A 26,253-nucleotide genomic window follows, 5' to 3' on the forward strand; every position below is an offset into this window, starting at 1 on the left:
GCACCCTCAGCTAATCCTTCCCCATAAAAAAATTAGTTAGCTCTACCAACTTGTGCTCTGTTTTACCAGTGTGTATATAAGTGCATGTATTACATATACCTGTGATTCTCAACCTACTCATTCTGCTGTTTGGGATATTTTCATCCACTGTATACTAATATAATCTCATGCATATTCAACTGTATATCCAGAAAACCCAACTGATTGAGTGGCACTAGAGTACTGGGTTGAAGATCAGTGGTATATACAGAATATCGTTAATTTCATAAGGGTAGTTTTACTTGCCCGATTCCTTCTCTAAAGAGTTAGTAAGGGACCATGCAAACTACTTGGCACATATATAAGTCTTGTGTGGGGTTACCATTTTTCAGGATGCAAAAATCCAGACACATGGCCCCTCCCCGTTCAGCCTCCAGCCCTGCCCCCACAAATCTCTCTTCTTTCCTGACAAGCTCCGGCCACGTCTGGAGGTCCTGGAGTATGCATGGACGTGTGTGATATCATCCGCACATGCTCAGATGCCCTTCAGATTCCACCGCGGTTCGTCAGGCCTTTCCAAAACCCAGACAAACTGGTGGGTTTTGGAAAGTCCATCCAGGACCCCAGAGGGAAAGAGGACATGTCCAGGTTTTCCCGAATGTCTAGTAGCCCTAGTCTTGCATAGACTAATGAAGCAGATCACTTTGGACGGTGGCAAGTCAAAATGCGCGCACGACAAAAACGCGTGGACAAACACGCAAAGACAAGTGAGCGCAAGGACAATTGCACGCAACACAAATGAGTGGAAGGACAATCACGCGCACGTAAACGTGAGACGTGAATGCATTCTCATTACTATGGTTACGTTAGAACAGCCCGCCTTCCTTTCGCTAGCCTCTTTGTGATTGTCTTGTGCTCACTTGTCTGTGCCCATTTGTCCGCACGCTTATGGCTTGCGCGCATCCGACTATAAACCCTTTGGACTGAAGGGACTCTTAACTATGATATATCACATCCACTCCCCAACTCACCCTAACATTTGATAAATGTAATTCTCTTGAGTGCACACAAAGGTGGCTCTCTGTGTGCTTAGCCTGTGTGCATGGACTCTCAACTATGTGAGTAGCCCAGATGAGATGCTCACTCCTCATAAAGGTGGGGAAAAAAACCACCACAGAACCTCACCTTAATCCAAAACTAATCTCGGCCACTTCCCAGGCAATCTGCAAGTACTGCTGGCCTGCCTTTTTCTGGGAGAGCCCTTGCCTCTAATAAGAGAGCGCAGAAACAAGCTGCTTAGCATTTACCAGAGGTCACGATCATCTCATACTCTTACATTTAGGGTGAGTTCATTAAAATTCACCGTTTGTTGACACAGTCCTGACTTTTGATGAAGGCTTTCTCCTGAGCTGCACCAGCTCCCTCGCTCACTTGTTCTCCCTCCAGGGAGGCGTGGCTCCTGCCTGGATAATGCCCGTTGACAAGGTCCTAAACTGATATTCAGTGGCATCGTACATGAAAGCACCAAGGGTCTAGTGAGTATTTCAGCACCCCCAATATTTAGCAAACTTCCTCACTCCATTTTGGGTGCAATAAATTGCATTAAGCGTAGCACCTCCATTAATTTTGAAGTACACATCTTTGGTGGCAGTTAACCAATGGCGCTGCTGGATATGTTTGACCCATGTAGCACCACCAATATTCAATGCCAGTGCTTAGATAACTGTCCGGCTACTGGTTCTTAATAGCTAGTGGTCTCTAGCTTACCAAGGGCAGGGCAGTGGGGGCAGTCCACTCTGCGTGCAGGAAGTTGGGGGGGGGGGGGGTAGTGTGGAGCAGTTGTGATCTATGGTCCACTTGTGTATGGCTGTTGGCTCTGCCAGCCCCCATCCCCTCTGACGTCAATTTCCTGTTCAAAGGCAAGGGACTTGCAGAGCCAATAGCCATGAATATGTGGACCACGGCCCCATGACCCTAGAGGAGAGGTGCTTCAGCCCAGGTAGCCAGCAATCCAGGTACAGCACTGGCAGTGGTATTCAAATAACTTCCGACAGCCACCCCAAACCTGGATATTCAGTAACAGCCATTGGATATGACCCGGCATAATTTAACAAAACACTAACTGCCATTGGGCTGAATATCAACTCTTTTTTTTTTTTGGGCATCTGATCTAGCGGAGCAGTGGATCTCTTAAGTGTTTCTCAGCCCAAAGAGCAGATGAAAAGATAAGAGTAGAGCCATTATACTTTAAAGCCAAACTTCCAAAAAGCCACACATAAGCAAATATCACTTTATCAAATGCAGACAATCATGGGAAAACAAAGCAGGAAACACCTTTTCAGCAGAGAGGTGACTGGCATAGAACAACCATTGCAGTGCTTCAAACCAGTCAAGATGTAGTGACATTAACTAAAGAACCAGATTGGCATGGTTTACTCTAATCCTGGATGACTCCAGAGCTGACTATAGATTTAGTGGTTCATCCTTTACCACTTTCCATTATTCATAATCAATGGATGTTTGATTGTTTTAAAGAACAAATGTTCTATATTAAAAAATTAAAATGGATAATCCATGAATTAAGAGACCAGCAAAATTTGTAACTTTGAAGCATGGCACATTGACATTGATTAAAAAGGACTTTCTTTTGCTATTTACAAGAAGATAAATCTTCCTTCCTCCTAGATACAGCATACATGAATCCAGTACGTATATACCTGTATATAATATATATGTATATACATACATACATACACACATATATATATATATATATATGTACACAAACACCCTGTTTACAGTGGTGATAAAAACATTTCACAAACTATTGTGCTGGTCATCACACAGACAACGTGTGCCAAAGTTCAATTATGGCAATGTTTCCTCAGGATGACCACCTCTGCCATTGCTAGCTGCTATAATGCTGACTCATGGTGACCATGTCCACTATGGCCTGTTGCTGTAATGCCGAGTCATCATAGTCATCCCCTTGCCACTTTCAGAACATTTTCCACTAGATCAGCACTGGCCTGCTTTCCTAAAAGCATCCTTAGGCGTCGCGATGTGTCGAAATGCCTCAAAGAAGTATTCGGACAGCTGGGAGAGAAGGGTGAAGCCTCAGAAGCCATGGGCTACCATTGCAAACAGGGCACCCTGCGCAGTTTGGTTACACGAGTAGACGTACAAGCAAGCAAGAGATTAACTATTTACAGACATGTGCCTGCAGTTTACAGTCTGCAAGTTGTTTTCTTGATTTACAAAGACAATGAAAAATACTTTTGTTTTTGGCAGTCTTAGGGGTTGGGAGAAAGATAAGTCCCTCTGTTTACGAGACCGTGTCCATAAGCAGCAGCCATCTGTAAAGAAGATGGAGCGCAGATGCTTAACCCCCTTGGTTCTTTTAATGTTTGTTTGATTTGGTTTTGTAACACCACAAGTCTTCCTGATCCAGGGCATCGCTCAGAGGACAGAGAAAGGGTAGCCTTAACGAAAGAAAAAACATTTTCACTTTTACACTGCATGAACACAATACGACAGCAAAACATCTCCCAGACCTCTGCAGCTGGAAGACCAAGGACACAGACAACCCTCTCTCCTCTTGCTCCACACAAGCCTAGAATAGATCTACAGCTTAACTGGGCTTTTTGGGATTCCTCCCTGCCAGTTCATTCCCACCATGGGCATAACCTTATCCTAAAACCAGTGGAATGTTTTTTCGTCAAGTGGCAAACCCGTGTTCCATCACACACAGCTTTGAGCTTCTTTTTTCCAGATACTCAAAGTTGTAAGCTTTTCTGCTCCCACGTGTGTATATGAGTGTAAATGTTTCTTGTTCACTCTTTCACCGGGCCTTCTACATAGATATTCGTGTGCTCCTGTCTGTCTGTCCTAGTTGAGCTCAGCCTCTGTGAACTCCTCCTTGATGGACTGTTTGCGGGACTTGCAATCAGGGAGATCAAAACCAAAGTCTGCCCACTCATCAGCACCGCTCCGGTTAGGGATGGTGATCGTGTGGCGCACACGGAAATGCACCGCCTCCATGACGCGCTGGCGCTGGAGCTCACCCGAGCTGCCAATGGAGATGGTGGAGGCGTTGCTACTGGATCGGATGAGCTGCTGCGTGCCGTAGTCGTGGCTCTGCTTCAGTTCCTGGAGGCCTCGCCAGATGGTCACCCTGTACTGCTCAGGAATTTTCAGTGCTCCAAGATCCTGTTCAAAGGGGACATCAGACAGCAACTTTGTTATTCATTCATGCCCAGAAACATACTTAGAAAGGACCATAAACAAACAACCCTAGGGTTACTAGCACTACAGATCCACCTTGGGGGAAGGCAGAAATGAAAGTGCGGAGTCAGCTGTCATGCAGAACAAACTTCAGCACTTAAAGTCTGGACAGAACTATGCTATAGGTTTGGAACACTCTTCCTAAGTTGGGATGCCATGCTCCCTCTCTGGCTGTTATCAGGTTTCACCTCTAAACCTCACCCTTTTGAGGTTGCTTTTAAATGTTAAAGCTCTTCCAGATCTCACCGTTTTCAACTTTAACAATGTTTAAGCCAGGGGTCGGCAACCTTTATAAAGCAAAGAGCCAATTTATCCAAAATGTTTGACCTGCGATTTATAAAGAGCCGCAAGATGTAGCTTCTCTCCCCTCCAACTCCTTGCAGATCTCATAAGAATAGCCTTACTGGGTCAGACCAATGGTCCATCAAGTCCAGTAGCCCGTTCTCATGGTGGCCAATCCAGGTCACTAGTACCTGGCCAAAACAAGGAGTAGCAATATTCCATACTATTGATCCAGGGCAAACAGTGGCTTCCCCCATCAATTTGCACCTCTCATCCCTCCCATTCCCCTTCCAATTCTTAGCCAAGGTTCTTTCCCCTCTCCAGGCTCCCACCCTTTAATCTCCCTCCCAACCCCACATTCCCCCCCCCCCCCGGACCTACTTAAGTACCTGGTGATCCAGTGGGGGTGTTCATGGCAAGAGCCAGGTCCTCCTGCTCCTGCCTCCTTGCAGCTGCCTTCCAAAATGGCTGCCGCAGCTCGCAATACTACAGGAAATGCTGCGAGGAGACAGGAGCGCGAAGACTGCGCTTCTGCCACAAAGGTCCTTGTTGGACCACCAAGTACCTCAGTAAGCTTGAGGAGAGGGGGGAAGGAGGGATCATAGGGTTCCAAGGGAGAGTAAAGGGTCAGGGCCTGGAGAACCACAGCCACATGCAAGAAGAGTTGCATGTGGCTCACGAGCCACAGATTGCCAACCCCTGGTTTAGACTATTATTTTAGAAACATATTCATAAGTAAATGGCATCAGTTACTTGTGTACATTGCATACACCTGCAAATTAATAATTTCAGAAAGCCATTATTTGCACATGGAGATCCATACCATGCAGAGATTTCAAGGGTGTGTGGTTTGGGTGGGACTAAAACCTACAGCCTATTTACCATTTACAAAGAGAACACACACATGTAGGGGAAAATATATACTTTGGGCCAGATTCAGTAACTGGCATCAGTGGCATGGTGCCCCCTGCACCCTACTCTCTGTCCCCCCATGCCACACTCATGCCCTCCCCCATACCTCTTTAAATCTTCACCAACGCAAGCAGTTTCTCTGGTCTGTTGCTCACACCAGTGTTGGCTTTCCCTCTGATGTCACTTCCTGGTCCCGCAACCCAAAAGTGATTTCAGAGAGGGGCCAGGCTGGCACGAGCAGCAGGCCGGAGAAGTGGCTTGTGTTGGTGAAGATTTAAAGAATTATGGGGAGAAGGGAGGGCATGAGCATGGCATGGGGGGAGCAGAGAGATGCCGGTTCCCCTACCAAGATGGCAGCCAGGGCAGTCTGCCCTCTGCCCCTCCTCTTACTATGCAACCGACTGGCACCCATAGTTAGGTGCTGAAAAGATCCATGCTAAACTAGTCTTCTTTAATGGGTGCTCACCCTTTGCAGTGCAGATCTCGAAACTAACATCGGGTACTGGTTTTGATGTAAAGTCGGTGCCCAACTCGGTTAGCGCAGCAGGCACAACTAACACTGGCCCTGATGAAACTTGATGTAATGTCGGTGCCCAGCTTAGGAATGGATATGACATTATTCTATAATGGCGGGGGTGGAGGAGGGGGGGGCAATTCCGGTCCTTGAGAGCCAGAGGCTGGTCAGGTTTTCAGGATATCCACAATCAATATGCACGAGATGGATTTGCATCTCAAAGAGGCAGTGCATGCAAATCCATCTCATACATATTCATGGTGGATATCCTGAAAACCTGATCTGCCTGTGTCTCTCGAGGACCGGAATTACATACCCCTGTTCTAGAACACCAGGCCTCTCAGCTTTGTGGCACCTACATGGAGGTGCCCAATTATGGAACTGCCTCCCTTGTGACCTGTCCCCATGCTATTATCACAAACAGATCTCCATATTCCATTTCATTAAACAGAGATTGAGGAGGGAAAGGGGGTGTTACAATTCCAAGTCCAACATGCATCAACCGTAGGGTTATCTAATTTTCACTAGTCTATGAATGTGTTATTTGTCATTTACAGCAACTGAGCACTGAAGTTAGTTGTTAAAGATGATGACGACTGCATCTAAGATTCATGCAACTGGCCCAGCAACCAACGATAAATCAATGTTCCTGAAAGAGTGCTAAGAAATTTTCAGGAGGGTCCAGGGACCTTTACCAGCTTACGACTTCTTTAAAATACATTCAAGTCCAAATCTTTCATCAAGAGAGCAATTGTATTTCATTATGAATGAACTGACACACAGGGTGTTTTACTAGTGATGACATCACTTCACCTGCAGGGTGTCCACATGCAATAATTTCCTATTGACATTGATGACATTGTCATTGATAAATGTCAGCATGATATACACCTCGTCAAAATGGAATTTCATCAGAGTTTCTTATAACCATGGTGCTGTGTAATATTCAAATATCGCAGAAACTGGAGTGTGGTGTGCCAAAAATGGGACCAAGAAGATAGAGTTTCTTGCATAGAGGAAGCAATATTAGAAGATCTAACATGTTCTGTGTTTCGGCATGATGCCTGTGTCGGGGGGTCATATGATGGTCTTATGTACTATGGACCTGATTCTGCAAATGCGCATCCCAATGGTAGGTGGAAGTAGGTGTCCTACAGTTGTCTCTCAGCCAATTGGGGGAAGGATGCCTACAATGTAGGCATGTGTCATTCATCTACGGAGACTCGTAGGGATGCTTAAGCATGCTCAAGGTGGGGCGTATTTCACCCGGAAGTGGCCTTGGGACCTACGCATCTCCATAGGTGCAAGGCAGATGCCTTAAATGTAGTTCTGCAAAATGATGGCCTACATTTAAGGCATCTGTTCAGTAAAGCAGACATGATTCTCTTTAGGACACTGATGCATGACTGACAAGTGATTGGTGGCTGCTTCTTAGGCATCCACCAAGATCGGCATCCTAAAGAGAATCAGGACCTCAATGCTTCCTGTACAGTTCAACTTTCAACATTTCCTGTACAGTTCAACTGTCAACATTTCAAAAAGGTCAAATCAAGGGTTTGCCAGATTGGCATTATCCTCACACAATGAACTGTACAGGAAGCATTTAGTACAGGGGTGTCAAAGTCCCTCCTTGAGGGCCGCAATCCAGTCGGGTTTTCAGGATTTCCCCAATGAATATGCATGAGATCTGTTTGCATGTACTGCTTTCATTGTATGCTAATAAATCTTATGCATATTTATTGAGGAAATCCTGAAAACCTGACTGGATTGCGGTCCTCAAGGAACGACTTTGACACCCCTGATCTAGTACATGAGACCATTATATGACCCCTGACACAGGCATCTTGCCAAAACACAGGATGTGTTGGGTCTTCCAATATTGCTTCCTCTACACAAGAGGCTCCAACTTCTTTGCCCCATTTTTGGCCCACCGCACTCTAGTTTCTGCAATTAATACTCAAATATAACATGGCTTTATCTCCTGAATGAGTATGGATAAGGACAATAGTATTGGAAACAGAATAAAATGATCAGAAAGCATCATCTAAGGGAAGCAACCAATGGGGACAGAAGACGCAAGCCTCAAAGCTGAGAGCCAGAGCGAAGTTATAAATGGACAGACTCAGCTTCTAGCCTTAAAATTCTTTCCACCCCATCCAATTCTTAGTATCACCAACCTGGCAACATCAGATTCCCACAAGCATTTACCTCCATAGTTAGGTTCTGCAGATGGTAAATATTCTGTAACCCCTGGGATGTGAAATACTCGATGCAGTTTGGACACCCCAATCCTGTTAAAAAACTGCAGAAAAAAGAGTTTGGAAAGTAAAGTTGTATTAACTTTTTAGGCACAGAAGATGTGTCGGGTGTCTTAGTCCTTGGGGAAGTACTTCCAGGGACATAATGGCTTTCATGACCCATAAGTCTTGCTCCTGTAGCAATAAGGTGGTCATGTTGCTGTTCTACCTGAGTAATTGTACCAGAAAGAGAAAAAATTTAAATTGAATCAGGTTGGGCAGACTGGATGGACCATTCGGGTCTTTATCTGCCGTCATCTACTATGTTACTATGAATCAAGTGATCAGTTCATGGGGCATCCGGACATTTTATGCCAGATCATAATTTGGGTTTTCTAGGCCTCTTTTTTTCCAACTAAAGAACTGCTTTTCCCTTAGGCCAGTGGCTCTCAAACTGTGTGCCACAGCACAGTGGTGTGCCCCAAACAGATTCCAGGTGTGCCACGAGAGATTCCAGAATTTTACTTTATTTTTAAAAATTCCCTTCATAAGTATACACTAGAATAGATGATATGTACGTCGTGTACGCAAGAGTCTGTCAATGGTATGAGCGTCTGAGTGCGTAAGGATATAACCGCCCAGACAAACATCATTCTTTGACGTGATTGGTCCTTGAAAACTAACAGAAAGTAATTTTAAGAACATAAGAATTTGCCTCCGCTGGGTCAGACCAGAGGTTCATCGTGCCCAGCAGCCTGCTCCCGCGGCGGCCCATCAGGTCCATGACCTGTAAGTGATCCTTTAAATCCTTCTATCACTTTTGTCCTTCCTTATCTATATCCTTCTAACTGTATCCTTCTTTATCCTATATCTTCCATATCTATATCCTTCAATAACTTTTTCTTTCAAGAATTTATCCAATTCCTCTTTGAAACCCTTTAAAGTACTCTGTCCTATCACTCCCTCCAGAAGTGCATTCCAGGTATCCACCATCCTCTGAGTGAAGAAGTACTTCCTGGCATTGGTTCTAAACCTGTCCCCTTTTAGTTTCTCTGAGTGCCCTCTAGTTCTTGTAGTTCCCCACAGGCTGAAGAATCTGTCCCTCTCCACATACTAAATGCCCTTCATGATCTTATATGTCTCTATCATGTCCCCTCTGAGTCTCCGCTTCTCCAGGGAGAAGAGCCCCAGTCTGTCTAGCCTGTCTGCGTATGAAAGGTTTTCCATACCCTTTATCATACGTGTAGCTCTTCTCTGGACCCTCTCAAGTATCGCCATATCCTAACTTAAGCAACAAAGCAGTCAAGGCTTTAATACAGTTTGGATCTTTATATCTTTACAAACTTGAATTTTCAGCTCTGACAGAAATTTAAAAAAAAAAAAAAAGAGGACTGCAGATGGTGGATGATGAAATGCGTGTTTTCTTGTCGACTATCAAGCTGCATTTTAAATTAATTTGCACTCAAAAACAAGCTCATCCATCGCATTGATTAGCAATTCTATTCTATCTTCTTTAGTTTCACCGTTGTTACAATTACCCATACATAGCTTAAAGAACTTTAAATAAATAACTCTCAACTTTAACTCCCCCCCCTCCCCAACCTTTTACAAAATCATAGTGCGTTTTTTAGCGCCGGCCATGGAATTCTATGAATGTCGGAGTTTCAAGTTTATTCAAATTTTCTTATACTGCCTAATCAGGCTTCCAGGCGGTGTACGATACTAATAACACAGAGCATAGATATAATAAAAACAAATTAAAAAATTAACAAAGATGGACAATACTAGGGAATGTTAGTACAACATATTACTTGACTTATGGACATACACCGAACATAAGGAAATGGGCAAGAATTACAATATTTCCAAAAAGAACATAAAAAGGAGGGTAAAATCAGAAGAGGACTGATTTGTCCTTAAAAGGGCAGTTTTTATCCAAAAGCATCCTGGAACAAAAAGTTTGTAGACCGCCATGGCCAGCGCTAAAAAACCGCGCTCCGGGGTATTTTTTTTTTTTTTTGGTTGGTTTTGCAATTTTATAATTCCAGTTATAATGTGCCAGAAAAAACATTTGCTTCATTTAGGGCTCCTTTTACCAAGGTGCATTAGGGAATAGCGCGTGCTAAAGTGCCATGCACGCTAGCCGCTACCGCCTCCTCTAGAGCAGGCGGTAGTTTTTCGGGTAGCACGCGCTATAGCGTGCGCTAATCCGGCGCGTGCGCTAAAAACGCTAGCGCACCTTTGTAAAAGGAGCCCTTAGTGTGCCAAAGCTAAAAAAAAGTTTGAGCCACTGCCTAATATAGCAGTTCAGATGAAAATCTCAGTCCCCCTTACCTTTTGTTTTTCCCTTAATTGTTCTTATCTCTCAACTTATTGGACATTTATGTATCAGGCAATGGAATGGTTTGGTATAGGTCCTGGATTCATACAAATGATACAAACATTATATAACTCCCCTTCTGCTAGATTATATATTAATAATGCATTTTCAGAAAAATTTAATCTACAGAGAGGACTTAGACAAGGTTGTCCCTTGTCCCTTTATTGTTTGATATAGTTCTAGAACCCTTAATATTAGCAATCCAACAAGTAAAGGAAATACAAGGTATACCTCATTCAGATAGAGAATACAAGATATCAGCTTATGCTGATGATTTATTATTATATTTGAGGAACCCAGAATCTACCATTCCATATTTACTTGAGCTGATTAAGAAATTTGGAAAATTTTCTGGATATAAAATAAATTGGAACAAATCAGAAGTTCTTCCACTAAATGTACATTGTACAAAAGGTTTATTTGATACATTCTCTTTTGTTTGGAAAGAAGATGCTATTAAATATCTTGGAATTTGGCTTACAAAAACTTTGAACTTATTGTAGTTCTACCCTTTCCCTTCGTGTCAGTTTGATATGCGAGTCTTAGTACTTGTCTTTACTGGATATTATTTAGCGAGTACCCTGTTTTTGCTCTTTATTGTTGTAAAGCCGCTCTGTAATTTTGAAAAGGTGAGATAACAAATTTTTAATAAACTTGAAACTTGCCTTAGGCTGTAATTATGTGACATAATATTGGAAGGCAACAGCGGATCAGCCATCAATGAGAGACAGTACGGCATCATCGTAACTGCGACAAACTTCAATTTGGGAGAAATCATGAGAACCTGTGGCCTAATGGAGATCTGTTGCCTAATGGAGAATCCTGAAGCACTGATTTTGTGCCAGGCTTTTCATCAGTGGTTCACGTTGCCTAATCAAAGTACACAGGAAGCAGTGTGGTCGGAAACATCGATTTCACGGCCACCATTCAAAAATATTTTTGACATTATGATAGCTCCAAACTCAATTTCCATGCATGATGGAACCATCTTTGTACCATTGGAAAATATGAAGAAATGATAGCGTTTAAACAACTTTTGTAAACGAACTGGGTTCCAAAAAGCTCTATGCAACAAAAAGAACCAAGTTTGTCTCATAGATGCTGACCTTGTACTTTTTAACCTCCAAGACCAAAGTCGTGGCCATTGAGAAGCAGAAATTTGATGCTTAATCTCAATGCTCCAAATATCCCTAAGACCTAAAACTTTCTATAAAATGTTGATACATAAGAACTGCTGCTGCTGGGTCAGACCAGTAGTCCATCGTCCCAGCAGTCTGCTCACGCGGCGGCCCTTAGGTCAAAGACCAGTGCCCTAACTGAGTCTAGCTTTACCTGCATACGTTCTGGTTCAGCAGGAACTTGTCCAACTTTGTCTTGAATCCCTGGAGGGTGTTTTCCTTTATAACAGACTCCGGAAGAGCATTCCAGATTTCTACCACTCTCTGGGTGAAGAAGAACTTCCTTACGTTTGTACGGAATTTGTCCCCTTTCAACTTTAGAGAGTGCCCTCTCGTTCTCTCTACGTCGGAGAGGGTGAACAACCTGTCTTTATCTTGGAGAGGGTGAAACATTGATTTCTGCTCTGGATGCAATAGACTTTGTGGATGCAAGACAGGTGCACTCAAGTTGATAATCTTTATCACTGATGGTGGGTGAAACTATATGTAACCTGACCAAAGGTTTTTTGGGGTTTTTTTTGCTACTACCTGATATTGCACATGGTTAGGGCCTAAGAAAAGAGCAGTTCTTTAAGCTACTATGATTAGAAACCCAGGGATATTAGTTATCCCATACCAGAATGCTATACATTATAAATCATGTTACATAGGCAAAGACTTAGGTTGATGGAGGTTCTTAGCTTAGTTGTATAGCCCTTCTCATCTCTCAATCTGTGTCTGTCATGGCCTTTCAATAACCTACAGCAACTCATAAGTTGGTACTTGTTCTCTGCAATGACTGGAACCTTCTCTTTTCCCATAAATTCACAGAGACAATCAAATTATAATTTGTGTAGAGCTACCGTGTGGCTCCAGAAAAAGGAGGACGGATTGAGATATCCGGGGTTTACTTCCGTTGCTTTCGGTGGAAGTAAAATCCAGATGTCTCAATCCGTCCTCCTTTTTCTGGCGCCATATGGTAACCTTAATTTTATACCTATTACGCAGCACAAATATTAAACAGACCAAAGGATGAAAACAGAGACACCTCAAAGAGCAAGAGTATTAAACAGCAAACATATTGTAACATCCTAATATGCACTAACACGGCAAAAAAAAAATAAAATATGGAACTGCTCTTCCCTTAAAGATGTTTTCAAAAAAAAGGCATCACATAACTGGTAACATGCGTAGCAGAAGCCTTACATTCAGAATTTTAATCACAGAGCCAAAAAAAGAATTAAAACCTTAAGCAAAATTATTTTACTCTAAACTAGAAAAAAAAATCTAAAAGCCTACATTACCGTATATTCCAGGGGTGGGCAATGAGAGCCGGAATCCAGTCGGGTTTTTAGGATTTCCCCAATGAATATGCATGAGATCTATTTGCATGTACTGCTTTCATTGTATGCTAATAGATCTCATGTAATGTAATGTAATGTAATTTATTTCTTATATACCGCTCCATCCGTTAGGTTCTAAGCGGTTTACAGAAAATATACATTAAGATTAGAAATAAGAAAGGTACTTGAAAAATTCCCTAACTGTCCCGAAGGCTCACAATCTAACTAAAGTACCTGGAGGGTAATAGAGAAGTGAAAAGTAGAGTTAGAGGAAAAATAAAAATAAAATAAACACTATGATCTAAATACTTTGGAAGGTAGAAGAGAGGAGAGAAAGGAATAGAAGCAGAAGGGGGAGCCGTTGAACAGTAGAATTCTGCAGCATCCACTATCTCCTCCTCTCCCTATTGGCTAAGGCTCTTAACATTTGCATATCTTCTTCCCATTGGCTAAGGCTCTTTGCCTGCATTGTGATGTCATAGAGCTTTATGGTTATAGAAACCTAGAAACATGATGGCAGATGAAGGCCAAATGGTCCATGTAATGTAATGTAATGTAATGTAATTTATTTCTTATATACCGCTACATCCGTTAGGTTCTAAGCGGTTTACAGAAAATATACATTAAGATTAGAAATAAGAAAGGTACTTGAAAAATTCCCTTACTGTCCCGAAGGCTCACAATCTAACTAAAGTACCTGGAGGGTAATAGAGAAGTGAAAAGTAGAGTTAGAGGAAAAATAAAAATAAAATAAACATTTTAACAAGACAGCATTGATCTAAATACTTTGGAAGGTAGAAGAGAGGAGAGAAAGGAATAGAAGCAGAAGGGGGAGCCGTTGAACAGTAGAATTCTGGAGAAATTTAAATGATAGAAATAGAACAAAACAAAGACAAAAGGCAAAACAATAGATAAGATTAAAGATAAATCATAAGCTGGAAAGAAAAATAAAATAAAACTTTGTCTTCAATCCACGGTTTCAGCGTCAGTGATGAAGTGGAGCAAGTAAGTTTAGGAGGAGCGATTGACGTTTCCAGAAAGGGCTTCTTCAGGGAAGAGACTTGGCCGACAGTCCCAGGATGTCTATGTCTCCTCCTCCTCATGCATATTCATTGGGGAAATCCTAAAAACCCAACTGGATTCCAGCCCTCTTTGCCCACCTCTGGTATATTCCCAAATAACACAGTGCAGACTGGAAGCCACTAAGGGCCCCTCTTACTAAACGACAGTAGAGGTTTCTATCACGTGCCGACGAGGTAAATGCTTCGACGCTCAAATGAATTCTATGAGGTCAGAGCACTTACCTCAGGCCCATGATAGAATCCTCTAGCTCCATTTAGTCATACCCAGTGTAAATGGACAAGGGGGATGGGTAATTCTATAGCAGGGTGTCTAGATGCAGATGTCAGAGGGAGAGCCAACCCAGGTGCGAGCAGCAGCAGATTGGCATTGCTGTTCGCGCCGGTGAAGAGACAGAGATACCAGGGGTAGGGGGGGATATGAAAGCTCATGCATGGCAGAGGGAGGAGTGGGGGGGCAGATAGGAGGAGGGGTGCCATGCCCTCAGCAAGACAGTGCTCGGGGTGTACCGCCCTTCCCCCGCTCCCCTCTTACTACGCCACTGAAAACCACTTCTCTAAAAGTCTGGCAGTTTTACATGTACCTATCAAGATTGAAGCAGGACACTGACATCACAACAGGATCTAATTCATATCTTGGGCATGAATATTTTGATTCTCTTCTATTTTTGAATAAAGTTTTGGATTTTTAAACATAGAACATAAAGTCCAAATAGCCTATTTATTCTGCTCCTCTATACTAGCTTCTAACCTCAACCGGCACGTCCTCTCCCTTAGAAATCCTGTCTGCCGGTCCCACGCTTTCTTTAATTCAGATACAGTCATCGTCTCCACCAACTCTACTGGAAGGCTGTTCCATGCATCCACCACCCTTTCTGTAAAGGAGTATTTCCTTGGATTACTCCCAAATCTAACACCTTTCGCATTTGTCTTATGACCTGCATTTATACCATGGAGATATTTTCATTAACTTTATGATAAAGACCACTGGCCATTTTAGCAGCCGCCCTTAGGACCATCTCTATCCTGTTTCAGCTCTTTGATTAAAAGTGAGAAAACATTAAGGATTAAAGTGCATGTTTCACCAGTATTACAACATCTGTTTCTATGTATATATCTCTTGCTGTGTTAATACTCATTAAGAAGTTAGTTTGCTTTTTAAAAAGGACTCTGTTCATTATTGGGCTACTGTGTCAGTTGTCTTCAGTCACCTAACACATTAAGTATATCTGAAATCGTTCACCAAATTGCACTTTAAAAACTGAGTATCAGCAGGCGATGGTATGGAACGATCGGTAAGGAAAATAGTTATGCATGGTTTATTCACTTATTCATGGATAGCAGAAGATGTAAGGGGCGATATTCAAATTGATTTAACTGGCTAAAAACAACTCCTGGCCAGTTAAATCATCTGTTCAGAGCTAACAGCTAATTTTCAGAGGGCATTCGGAAAAGTTGAAAGGGGACAGATTCAAAACGAATGCCAGGAAGTTCTTCTTTACCCAACGTGTGGTGGACACCTGGAATGCGCTTCCAGAGGACGTAATAGGGCAGAGTACGGTACTGGGGTTTAAGAAAGGATTGGACAATTTCCTGTTGGAAAGGGGGATAGAAGGGTATAGATAGAGGATTACTGCACAGGTCCTGGACCTGTTGGGCCACCGCGTGAGTGGACTGCTGGGCATGATGGACCTCAGGTCTGACCCAGCGGAGTCATTGCTTATGTTCTTATGTTCACTGAAAATAGCCAAATGCCTGCTCTTGTCATTTAAGGTCTGAGAAAAATTTAAGGGCAACCTTAAAAGCTTCTTATTTAAAAATGCTTATGATTACTAAATGATCTCCGGATCCTTCCTTGCCAAATTCTGTTTTGCTCATATTCAACACTGATATGATTCCTCCCATTTCCCTCTTGTTTTTAACCTTAATTATACTCTTTTCTTTTAAAATTGAATTTCTCGCTACCTTCCTGTTGTTTTCATGTAAGTAATGTTGTGCCACTAATGAATTTGTTAATTGTTCCCCATTTTAATGTTTTAATTGTCAAAACGCTTAGAATGTATGATTAGCGTTTTATCAAATTTTAACAAAACTTGGAAAACTTGAAACTGCCCAACGCGATTTAGAGGAGGCTTTTGAAAATCCGGACAAAGTGCTGGGTTTTGAAAAGCCGTCCATGAAGACAAAAGAAGGACATGTCCGGGGAAATCCGGACCTCTGGTAACCCTAGTTAATGCCAAACTGGTTATGTTGAGGGGGGCATTCCAGGAGCGGATATTGGCACTTGGCGGGTTAAGTGACGATATTCATCACTTAACCCGCCAGGTTAACTGCATAAAAGACAGCCCTATCTTTCCCTCCCTTTTACAAAGCCACTGTAGAGGTTTCCAACCTGGCCCGGAGCGCTAAATGCTCCAACGCTGCTCCGATGCTCGTAGAATTCCTATGAATGTCGGAGCAGCGTCTAAGTTTCAAGTTTATTTATAGCTTGATATACCAACCATCACAAGTATCTGGTCGGTTTACAATAATAGAAATTAAAAAAATGTTTAAAATATTTAAAATTGCTGAAAGAAAATAATAAATTGAAATAAAAATAGGGGGGATTGAGGCCAAGACAAGGACATAATTAAAACGGGTTGGAGATGAGAGGGAAAAGGGGGAGAGGGAGATTTTAATTACCGTATTTTCACGCATAAAACGCGTGCGTTATACACGATTTTACAAACCGTGCATAACCATGCGCGTTATACGTGTGAGTGCGCTTTACAATTTTTTTTTTACATTCTGATCCGGCATTCCCCCTGCGAACCGGCATCCCCCCCCCCCCCGCTCGCGTCACCCCCCCCCCCCCGCGATCCTACATCCCCCCCAGCACCGCAAATTCAACTCTTACCCGATTGGGCACCGGCACCGGCACCAGCACCAATGCACAGCATGTGCCAGTGCCAGTGCCCGAAGATCCTCCCTCGTTGGTTTGGGCTCGGAGAGAGCGAGACCAGAAGTCTTTGAGCATGCGCAAATGCTCAAAGCCTAGTCCAGCCCGGCAGAGGAAGAAGGAGGATCTCTCTCGCACCACCCAGCCCAGCCCAGCCCAGCCCAAACCAACGAGGGAGGATCTTCGGGCTCTGGCACTTGCTGGTGCCGGTGCCCAATCGGGTAAGAGTTGTATTTGCGGTGCTGGGGGGGATGTAGGATCGCGGGGGTGGGGGGGGTGATGCGAGCGGGGGGGGGGGGAGGATGCCGGTTCGCAGGGGGAATGCCGGATTAGATTATCTTGGATCAGAGGGGGAGTGGGGGGTGACGCGAGCGGGGGGGGGATGCCGGTTTGGAGTAGGCGGAATATAGATTAGGCGATTAATCAAATTGTATAATAAACTTGGATAAACTTGGGAGGAGGTTTTAGCATGCGCGGTATACGCGTGTGCGCGCTATATTAACATTTTATTACATAAATTTGTGTTCCCCGCGCGCTATACCCGTGTGCGCGTTTTACACGGGTGCGCGTTATCTACGTGAAAATACGGTACATTGTGTAAATAAAAATAAAAGAAAGGAAAGAGGAGTAGAAACCTCTACTGTGGCTTAATGTGGCAACCCACAGCCAGTTAAAAGCTGAATATCATACTTAATCGGCTTTGTGTTTGCCTGCTTTGGAAACCTCCAAATTCAATGTAAGAGTTCAGGGATGACCCAACATTGAATTTACAGGCATGAAAACACTGGTCGCTACCAGCTGAATATTAGGCCTGTACTTGGTAAAAAAAAAAAAAAAAAAGTCATGATTTCATTAATGATTTTAGAGCCTTATTAGTACACTATTAGAAATCAATTGATCTTTTAAAGCAATTTTCTCAGGAAAAGCGCACCAGCCCAAGAGAACGGAAAGGTGCATCTGGAATCGCATGGGTTAGAACAGAGGTGGGGCACGAGGGCCGCAATCCAGTTGGGTTTTCAGGATTTCCCCCAAGGAATATGCATGAGATTTATCTGCATACAGCGGAGGCAGTGCAGGCAAATAGATCCCAGGCACGTGCGTTGAGGAAATCCTGAAAACCCGACTGGATTGCGGCCATGGTTCCCCATCCCTGGGTTAAAATGTTCAGCGACGCATTTTGGCCGCTACTGAGCACAAGTTCGTTTTATCAACAAACTAAAGACTTGGGCCCTGAGTCTATGAAAGGCGCCTATCAGTAGGTGCCTAAGTTAATTTGTTTTTTTTAATTGGTTAATTGGTGCTGATAATTGAAAGCGCTATTAAAAAACAATTTAACCTTTTCCTATCATAATAAATTTTACGTTACGCTGGTTCCAATCGTAATTATTTTAACAAAGTTTTGTATTATTCACCGTTATCATTTACGGCTATTGTAAACACAATGGCCCAATAGATGGGACAAATGATAGGTAGAAGGTGTACTGTATGTCCCATGCCATGGGACATACGATGGCAACGACATTTTTTGGAATGTCCCGTCATCCGGGACACACGATAGGAAAAGGTTAAAAAAAATTACACCCCCCCCCCTTTACAAAACCGTAGCGCGGTTTTTAGTGCCGACCGTGGCAGTAACAGCTCCAACGCTGATAGGGATTCTACGAGTATCGGAGCTGTTATCACTGTGGCATGCTATAGTTTTGTACAAGGGGGGGGGGAGGATTAATTAGTTAGTAGGCGCCTACTACCTTGTGGTAAGTGTCTACACCAAGGTGCCAACAGTGCCTATTAGCACCTACGTGAAAAGCAGGCACGGTTAGGGGCGGAGTCTGGACATGGATCGAGTTAGGCACCGTTAGGCATCTGTGTTAGGTGCCGGTATATTAGGCCAGGAAAACACTGGCGCCTAACATTATAACACTTACCAGTGTTTAAGCTAATTTAGGCACCGCTAAGCACGATTCTATAAATGGCGCCTAACTTTTATTGACATGTGTTAGGTGTCGCTTTGCAAGGTGCCTACCGAGATAGGTGCCGTTTATAGAAACTGGCCCTTGGTGCAGTGGTGTAGCGAGGGTGGGAGGCGCCCTCTCCCCATGCCCTCCGCTCCTCCCACTCCTTCCGTGCCACACTCGTGCCCTCCCTTCCCCCAACCCCCATACCTCTTCAAATCTTTGCCAGTGTGAGCATCTTCTCCAGCCTGGCTCCCTCTGAAATCACTTCCGGGTCGTGGGGCCAGGAAGTGACGTCAGAGGTATGATGTCACTTCCAGGCCCCATGACCCGGAAGTGATTTCGGAGGGAGCCAGGTTGGCACGAGCAGCAGAAGATTTTAAAGAGGTACGGGGGGCAGGGAAGGGAAGGCGCAAGTATGGCATGGGGGTGCAGAGTGGTGCTGGTACCCCCACCAAGACAGCGCCCTGGGCGGTCCGCCCTCCCCTTACTACACCACTGCCTTGGTGTCATCTTTTGCCCATGCTATAGTTATTCAACTAGGTGGGGGTGGGGGAGGAGGGGCAAGGGCAGGGGGCTTAATCTTTACCAGAGGCGTTTGTTTGGTGCGGTTCATTTGAAATAACTAGCAGTGATTTCTCAGCTGGAAGAGGTGACCAGTTAAGCAGTTTCTACAGACAGGTTTCAAGGTTAGACGAAGACTGAAAATAAATGAAAGGGAAGCACTGGAGACACATGGTTCTACCTGACGAGACCAGGGTCAGGGTTGTAGGGAGGAGGAGGCGTGCAGTGCGACGTGGACACCATGGATTGGGAGGAATGGGCTCCATTCATCTCCCCATTTGATTGCATGGGGTGACTGTTCAGCATTCCACATCCTAGGAAAGAGGAAGAAGAACGGAGTAGAATCATTGAACATCAGACACTTTCATCGTCTTGGCTGGAACCTCTCCTAGGCCTTAGATCACGAATGACACAAAATTGGGTTATTCATTTTCTATACAGTAAAACCTTGGCTTGCAAGAAACTTGGTTTGCAAGCGTTTTGCAAGACAAGCAAAACATTTGATTACATTTTAACTTGATATACAAGCAATGTCTTGCAATACAAGTACATATAGTATACACACATCACAACTGAGCTGATGGTTCTTCTCTCTCTGATGCTGCGGGAGTGTAGTGACTGTTCTAAATGAGTGCGGTCTTGCAATACAAGTATGCATAGTATTTTGTACTAAAGTTTTTGGGTTGTGGAATGAATCATCTGAGTTTCTATTATTTCTTATGGGGAAATTTGCTGTGATATACAAGTGTTTTGGATTACAAGCATGTTTTCGGAACAAATGCTTACAAACCAAGGTTTTACTGTATTTATTGATACGCTGTAAGGACCTCTTCTGCTGACTGTAGTGACCTCTCACTACATAATTATACAATTCTCCAAAATAAAATGGAGTTTCAGTGGTGATTAGAAACTAGCTATACAGATAGGACATAAGAAAATAGATAAGCATACAAGGAAGAGGGGAAAAAAGACAGAAGATAGAATAGTTGGATAATAAATATTGGCAGACTCAAACTGCTAGTCCCTCCTGCTCCCTCCCCATAGTCTAGCATCTCTCTTCTCTTCCTCCTCTCTCCCCAAGGTCCAACATCTCTCCCTCTCTCTTCCTTCCCTCCCTCTTTAGTCCAACATCTCTCTCTCTCCCCAATCTCCCAGATTGAATATCACTCCCCCTCCATCGATACTTGCCTCCTATTGTCCAACATCTGTCTCTCCCTCCACTCCCATTCCCCCCTCCCTCTGTTCTTGCACTTCTCATCATCTTTAATATACATCTTTATTAGAGAAGTCATTGGCAGCTGCAGTCATTCCCTCACTCTGCCTGCTGCCAACCCCGGAAGACTTTCTTCTTCCATGTCCTTCCCCTCCTCTGATGCAACTTCCTGTTTCTGCAAGGGCAGAACATGGCAGAAAGAAGGCTTTCAGAGCCAATGCCACACAGTGTGAAGGAATGGCTGCCACTGCTGGTGGGAAAACACGTGGTAAGATAGACCGGGAGATTGAAAAAGAGGGTGAGATGTCTGACGACGGGCAGGGAAAAAATATTAGACCACAGAAGCCCCCAGTAGCCTTGGGACCTAGCTTGCCCTCCTTCCAACACCGGCCGCTGCTGGATGACCTGAGCCTATCCATGGCTATGCCACTAACACAGTCTCATAAAAACTCCAGCTGATTCTGTCTAGAAGACCTAAAGTCAGGCTAGTAGTATAGTGGTTTTCAGGCTACGTACAAAGAATATGCACAGGAAATAGCTGCAGAAAATGGAGCCAGGCCCTAATACTAAGCGATATGCATGTAAGCCCTTCCAATCCTTACCCATGTGTCCCAGGTTGGGCCCAGTGTTGGAGCTGTGCTGAGGAGGCTGCCCCACTAGCTGGTTAACTGATGGCAGTTTATTGACGCCGCCATGTACTTTGTTCATCGGGGATAGAACCGGACCATAAGAAGAGGGAGACTGCAGATGGCTTCTGCTCAGAAACGATAACACAGTGTATTCAGTTATTCCTTCCATATCAACAAAAGTCTTCTTGAACTAACCCTTCTCTTTAACTAGAATACTGGACAACATCCTATTAATAAAATTCTACAACTAGCATTTTTTTGTATAATAACAAAGTATTATTTAAGGAAATCAGAATATTAATGCTCCATGTCAAAGTGTAGAACTGTGAACCAAAATCTCTCTCTCTCTAACACAGAAAATTCCATTGAATTTCATCTTAAAGTTGACTGCACAATCTCTTCCCCAACATTATACAACAAATTTCTGGGTAAAAGGATCCCAGACCTACCCAAAGTGGTTAAGTGCTTAACCTGAGAAGCTCTAGCCATTTATCCAGGAACATGTCCAAACATTTTTTAAACCCAGCTACACTAACTACTGTTACCATATCCTCTGGCATTGAGTTACAGAGCTTAACTATTTAAGAAAAAAGAGTTATCGTGGTGTTTGAACCTGTGTCCCTTGTGCTGACCACTAGTCTGCTCCTCTGTATCTTTCCCCTTCATCCCCTTTTCTATGAAATAATATTTAAGGCGTTCAGTTTAAATTGAACCTATTTGTGCAATTGGGACAAGTTCTACCTTGTTTTATAAAGTCGCCTCAGAATTTGTTTTGACACTGAGCACTTATGAAGAGCTTCCAACTGTTAGCTTGCTCTGCCACGGTGAGATCTGCTGATGTCTGATATGCTTGTACTGGTCCTGGCAATGAAGTAGCCTCTGGTTATGACATTCCATAGCACAACTAGAGACAACCCTTCATTCAATTTCCTTAAAGACCTCTTGTACTACCTGGTCCCTTCTCAAAATGGGAATTGTTCAGGCATCATCTCCGGTCAGAATGCCCCTTCTGGGTTTCACAAATATCTATCCAAAAAAAGTGTGATCGGACCAGGAGATGCTGCCAATCTGTACACCTTCCATATATAGGCAGCAGAATGCTTTTTTGTTTGGGGGGCCCAAAAGCAGAATCTTGTGATGACTCCACCACCTGCCTTCCCTGGTCACTGTAATTTGAAATCTTCGGGCAGCCACCAGGCGGCGTCAACGAGCAGGCCTGCCCCAGAATTCTTCATTTTGCAGGAACTTCCTGTTCCCGCGTAGGCGGGATGCTGCAGAATAAAGGGTTCAGGGGCAGGCCCGCTCGTTGACCCTGCCGAAGATTTAAAATTACAGTGACTGGGAGGAGATAAGTGGGGGAGTAGAGCCATAACTGACTGACAGTTTTTGGGGAGGCCATGGCCCCTGTGGCCCTCCCCACCTTCTGATTCCTATGCTTGCATATAACCCCAAAATGTATTATCTACATTCTACAAAAAAATTTGTCAATTTGAGAGCTAGTCTGGTATGGCGCTGAGCAAAACATGAAATCTATCACACTTGCATGAACGTGTTCTCCAGGTGTCCATAAATCCCAAATCCTTACTCATCAAATGCAAACTGGCTAAGATTTCTATGGTCGTGGGTATGAAGTCGTCATAAGATTACAAACTGATGATACTAACTGTCTCTGCAGAAGCTGCTGCTGCTGCTGCCGATAGGAGTCAACCAGTTGCTGTGGAACCAGCTCCACCAGTTCAAGGCTCTCCTTTACCTTCATTAAGATTTCAAAGTTCTCTCGGCCGCGAACCTAAAACACAAAGCACATCACTTTAAATCCGGTCCCTTCCATTCATCTTGCTTGTCACTGGCGATTCGTCTCTTCATGACAGTATGTGACAGAAGATACGGTCAGCTGGGATCATCTCCCTCCGTAACATCCAAGTAAGTCAAGGCAGGGGGGATGGGCTAGAGGTCTTCTTGAGTTCCCTCCTATGGCTCTATAGATGGCCCTTACACAAGACCGAAAGCATACAAAGTGGAACCAGATCTTGGAGCTAAAAAGTATAAATGTTTATTCAAAAAAGTCCTTATCCTCATTATTTGGCTTAATAACTTGTCCTTCACCAAGCGGAAAACCACTGCGATCTCTTCAGGTATCCACCAGTATTGCTTTCACTCTATGCACCGTTTCCCAATCCAGATGTTAGTCAAGACACATACGATGTTGGGGTGGTGGGTTTGGAGGGGGGGTTAGTCCATTTTGGAGGAGGTGCCAAGTAGGTTTTGTACTTACAGGCAAATAGTAAAGTTCTTCTTCACCATGTCTTCTTTTTTTAATGTTGGCATTGAGGGTTGGAATCCCTGGAGGGCTCTGTTTGAAGGCTGTTTGAAGAAGAAATAAAACCATGGATAAATAACACTAAGTCAGATCATCCCTCTACATAAATACACCTCCAGCAACAGAAGTCAAGATTGGACACTGAAAGCAAGTTCCAGGTTGCTCTACCACTGGGAGCCTGGAATTACGACCAGACATGCATATCCCAGTTTAACAATGGGTGATTTCAATTATCATAGGTCAAAAAATGCACTAGTCACTCAATACAAAAGCTCATATACATTTTAATTCAGTTCTCAAATTCACCCATCAAATAACCGTGTAATCCAAAAAATGAAATGTGAGCGTGAGGACTAGTAAATGTAGTGGGGGGTTCCACCCCACACACCCCTCACAGCGCTAATGGGAAGGCTTGGAAGCGGCGGTGCGCATATAGCCTGCACGCAAATGTCACTGCGGGATTGTCAGCACGCCAAGTTACCATAGAGGACTGCACGAAAAGTCTTTCCTATCTTTGGCTACTAAGCTATTCAGGTAATGGTATGGAATATCAGCCAACACCCCCACAACTTCTGCCACTTGGCTTGCATCTCTCACTGTTCTCCCCTCCTTCCCAATCCTTCCCCAACAAGAAAGATCTGACCTCCATTCCGACCTCCCCAACCAAAGAAGCCCTCACCTACATGACCCAATCCCCCCAACAGAAGAAGCCCACCATGACCTGACCTTCCACCCCCCCAACAACAGAAGCTTCCCCCAACATTACCCAACCCTCCTCCTGAACCCCTAAGAAGAGGAGCCACTCTCTCATGTCTTAGCAGGCCTTCTCAGGTCTACCTTAACACCTCTGGTGGGCGGTGGGTAGTCTGGGCAGGAGCGAACCCCACTTGCTGCTGCCCCTGGTGGCTCTAGCTGACAAATGGCAGCTGCAACCTTTAGTGGTAATCTCACACTACATGTTGGTGGAGGAATCCACTCTCCCTGTAGGTAAAACTGCACACTGATGATTCTTCAAGCTTGTATGACAGTCAAAAACTATTGTTTTGCTTTCAGGACAGCTTCTCTTTATCATTCTTCACCCCCTCTCCCCCCTAGCTCAAAGTAGGAAAGAGTAAGATTCAACCCTGCATGTTTCTTCCTCTTAATCTGAAAGACACACTTACTGCGTTTATTGGCATTCCCATTCTTAGCCGCACTTTCGTTTAGAGCCTGCTGTTCCCGGTAATGGTCTTCATCGGCCTTTCTGTCTCTGCCAGGACAGGCACAGATTCGACCTTCAAATGACCGCCGACCCAACACCTGACCGCTGAACAGAGAGGGAAAGGAGATCAGCTATTTGTATTCCGAAAAGGGATCTTAAGGACACTCCAGGCCGCAGAACTAATCGAATGCAAACAACAGCAAAAACCATAGGCAGCATTTTATAATACATAATTCGGGTTACTAGTGGGATTCCTAGGGGGTCTTTTACTAAGGCGCGCTAGCCAATTTAGCAAGCGCTAAATGCTAATGCGTCCATAGAATATAATGGGCACGTTAGCATTTAGCGCGTGCTAAATCAGTTAGCGTGCCTTAGTTAAAGACCCCCTAGTTCCCTCTAAGTTGTGTGGAAATCCTCACCTACATTCCTGCCAGTGGCGGCACTGTTTCAATAGCAAGAGACAGGCAAGTTCTGTAGGACTCAAGAGGACCTGCTTGTCCGTTGTGACGGAAAATACAGTATTGAAGCATCGCCCCCCACTGGTCGAAGAGTGGTTGGAGGACTCCCATACTGCTTAGAGCAGGGGTGTCAAACTCAATCACATAAAAGGCTGAAATCTAAAGCGCAGGCTAAGTCGCGGGCCAAATTTTTTGTTACGATACTTCGTCTTAGTAGAAGTATAGATCCTTTCTCACCCTGAGACACCATATCATATGCATTAATCATGTTCTGATCTTGGGAGGGTTGGGGGTAGGGGTAGGGATGGGTCTCTGGTTTGTTCTTGTTGGGCTCTTTGTGTCCCCGTGGACTGGCTTATCTGTTCATGTGTTTTTGGAGTGTTGCATTTCTTGTCGTCTATGCTTCTTTTCCAAAATAAATAAAAATGATTTAAATCATGCTCAGTCAAGTACTTGTGTGGCATGCCTGAGCTTTTACACTGAGACTGAGTCCTTCTGCCTGATGGGCCGCCGTGGGAGCGGACCGCTGGGCGCGATGGACCTCTGGTCTGACCCAGTGGAGGCAACTTCTTATGTTCTTAAATGGGTACCGAGGCAGTGCGGTGAGATGCTTGGAGCGCTGCTGGGACGAGGGCTGCACAGTCAGGTGCTTGGATGCAGCACAGTCATCGCGGGCCACAAAAAACGGCCAGGCAGGCCGGTTTCGGCCCACGGGCTTTATGTTGGACATGCATGACTTAGAGGGAACATTGTCAGTTACCTTTACTCTCTCCATCTAGAGAAGACTATGAGTGGGTCTGGGGGGAAGGGA

At 44.2% G+C, this 26,253-nt stretch overlaps 1 protein-coding gene across 12 annotated transcripts in view; it reads right to left on the reverse strand.

The window, feature by feature from the left end:
• Positions 1–2,253: 2,253 nt before the first annotated feature.
• TP73 (tumor protein p73) overlaps positions 2,254–26,253 on the reverse strand; it is a 199,988-nt gene continuing 175,988 nt past the window's right edge. For 11 of the 12 annotated variants that reach the window (XM_033921753.1, XM_033921761.1, XM_033921759.1 and 8 more), the window contains 7 exons: positions 24,947–25,089; positions 23,739–23,827; positions 23,128–23,252; positions 21,437–21,588; positions 19,803–19,935; positions 8,180–8,273; positions 2,254–4,188 (listed from right to left, as the gene is read on the reverse strand). In XM_033921753.1, coding sequence (XP_033777644.1) covers positions 3,868–4,188; positions 8,180–8,273; positions 19,803–19,935; positions 21,437–21,588; positions 23,128–23,252; positions 23,739–23,827; positions 24,947–25,089 — 1,057 coding nt within the window. In that variant the 3' untranslated portion in view covers positions 2,254–3,867. The remainder of the gene's footprint in view (positions 4,189–8,179; positions 8,274–19,802; positions 19,936–21,436; positions 21,589–23,127; positions 23,253–23,738; positions 23,828–24,946; positions 25,090–26,253) is intronic. The other variant, XM_033921764.1, reaches the window with a different exon arrangement.

This window comes from Geotrypetes seraphini, chromosome 15 (assembly GCF_902459505.1).
Source record: "Geotrypetes seraphini chromosome 15, aGeoSer1.1, whole genome shotgun sequence".
Taxonomy (NCBI): domain Eukaryota; kingdom Metazoa; phylum Chordata; class Amphibia; order Gymnophiona; family Dermophiidae; genus Geotrypetes; species Geotrypetes seraphini.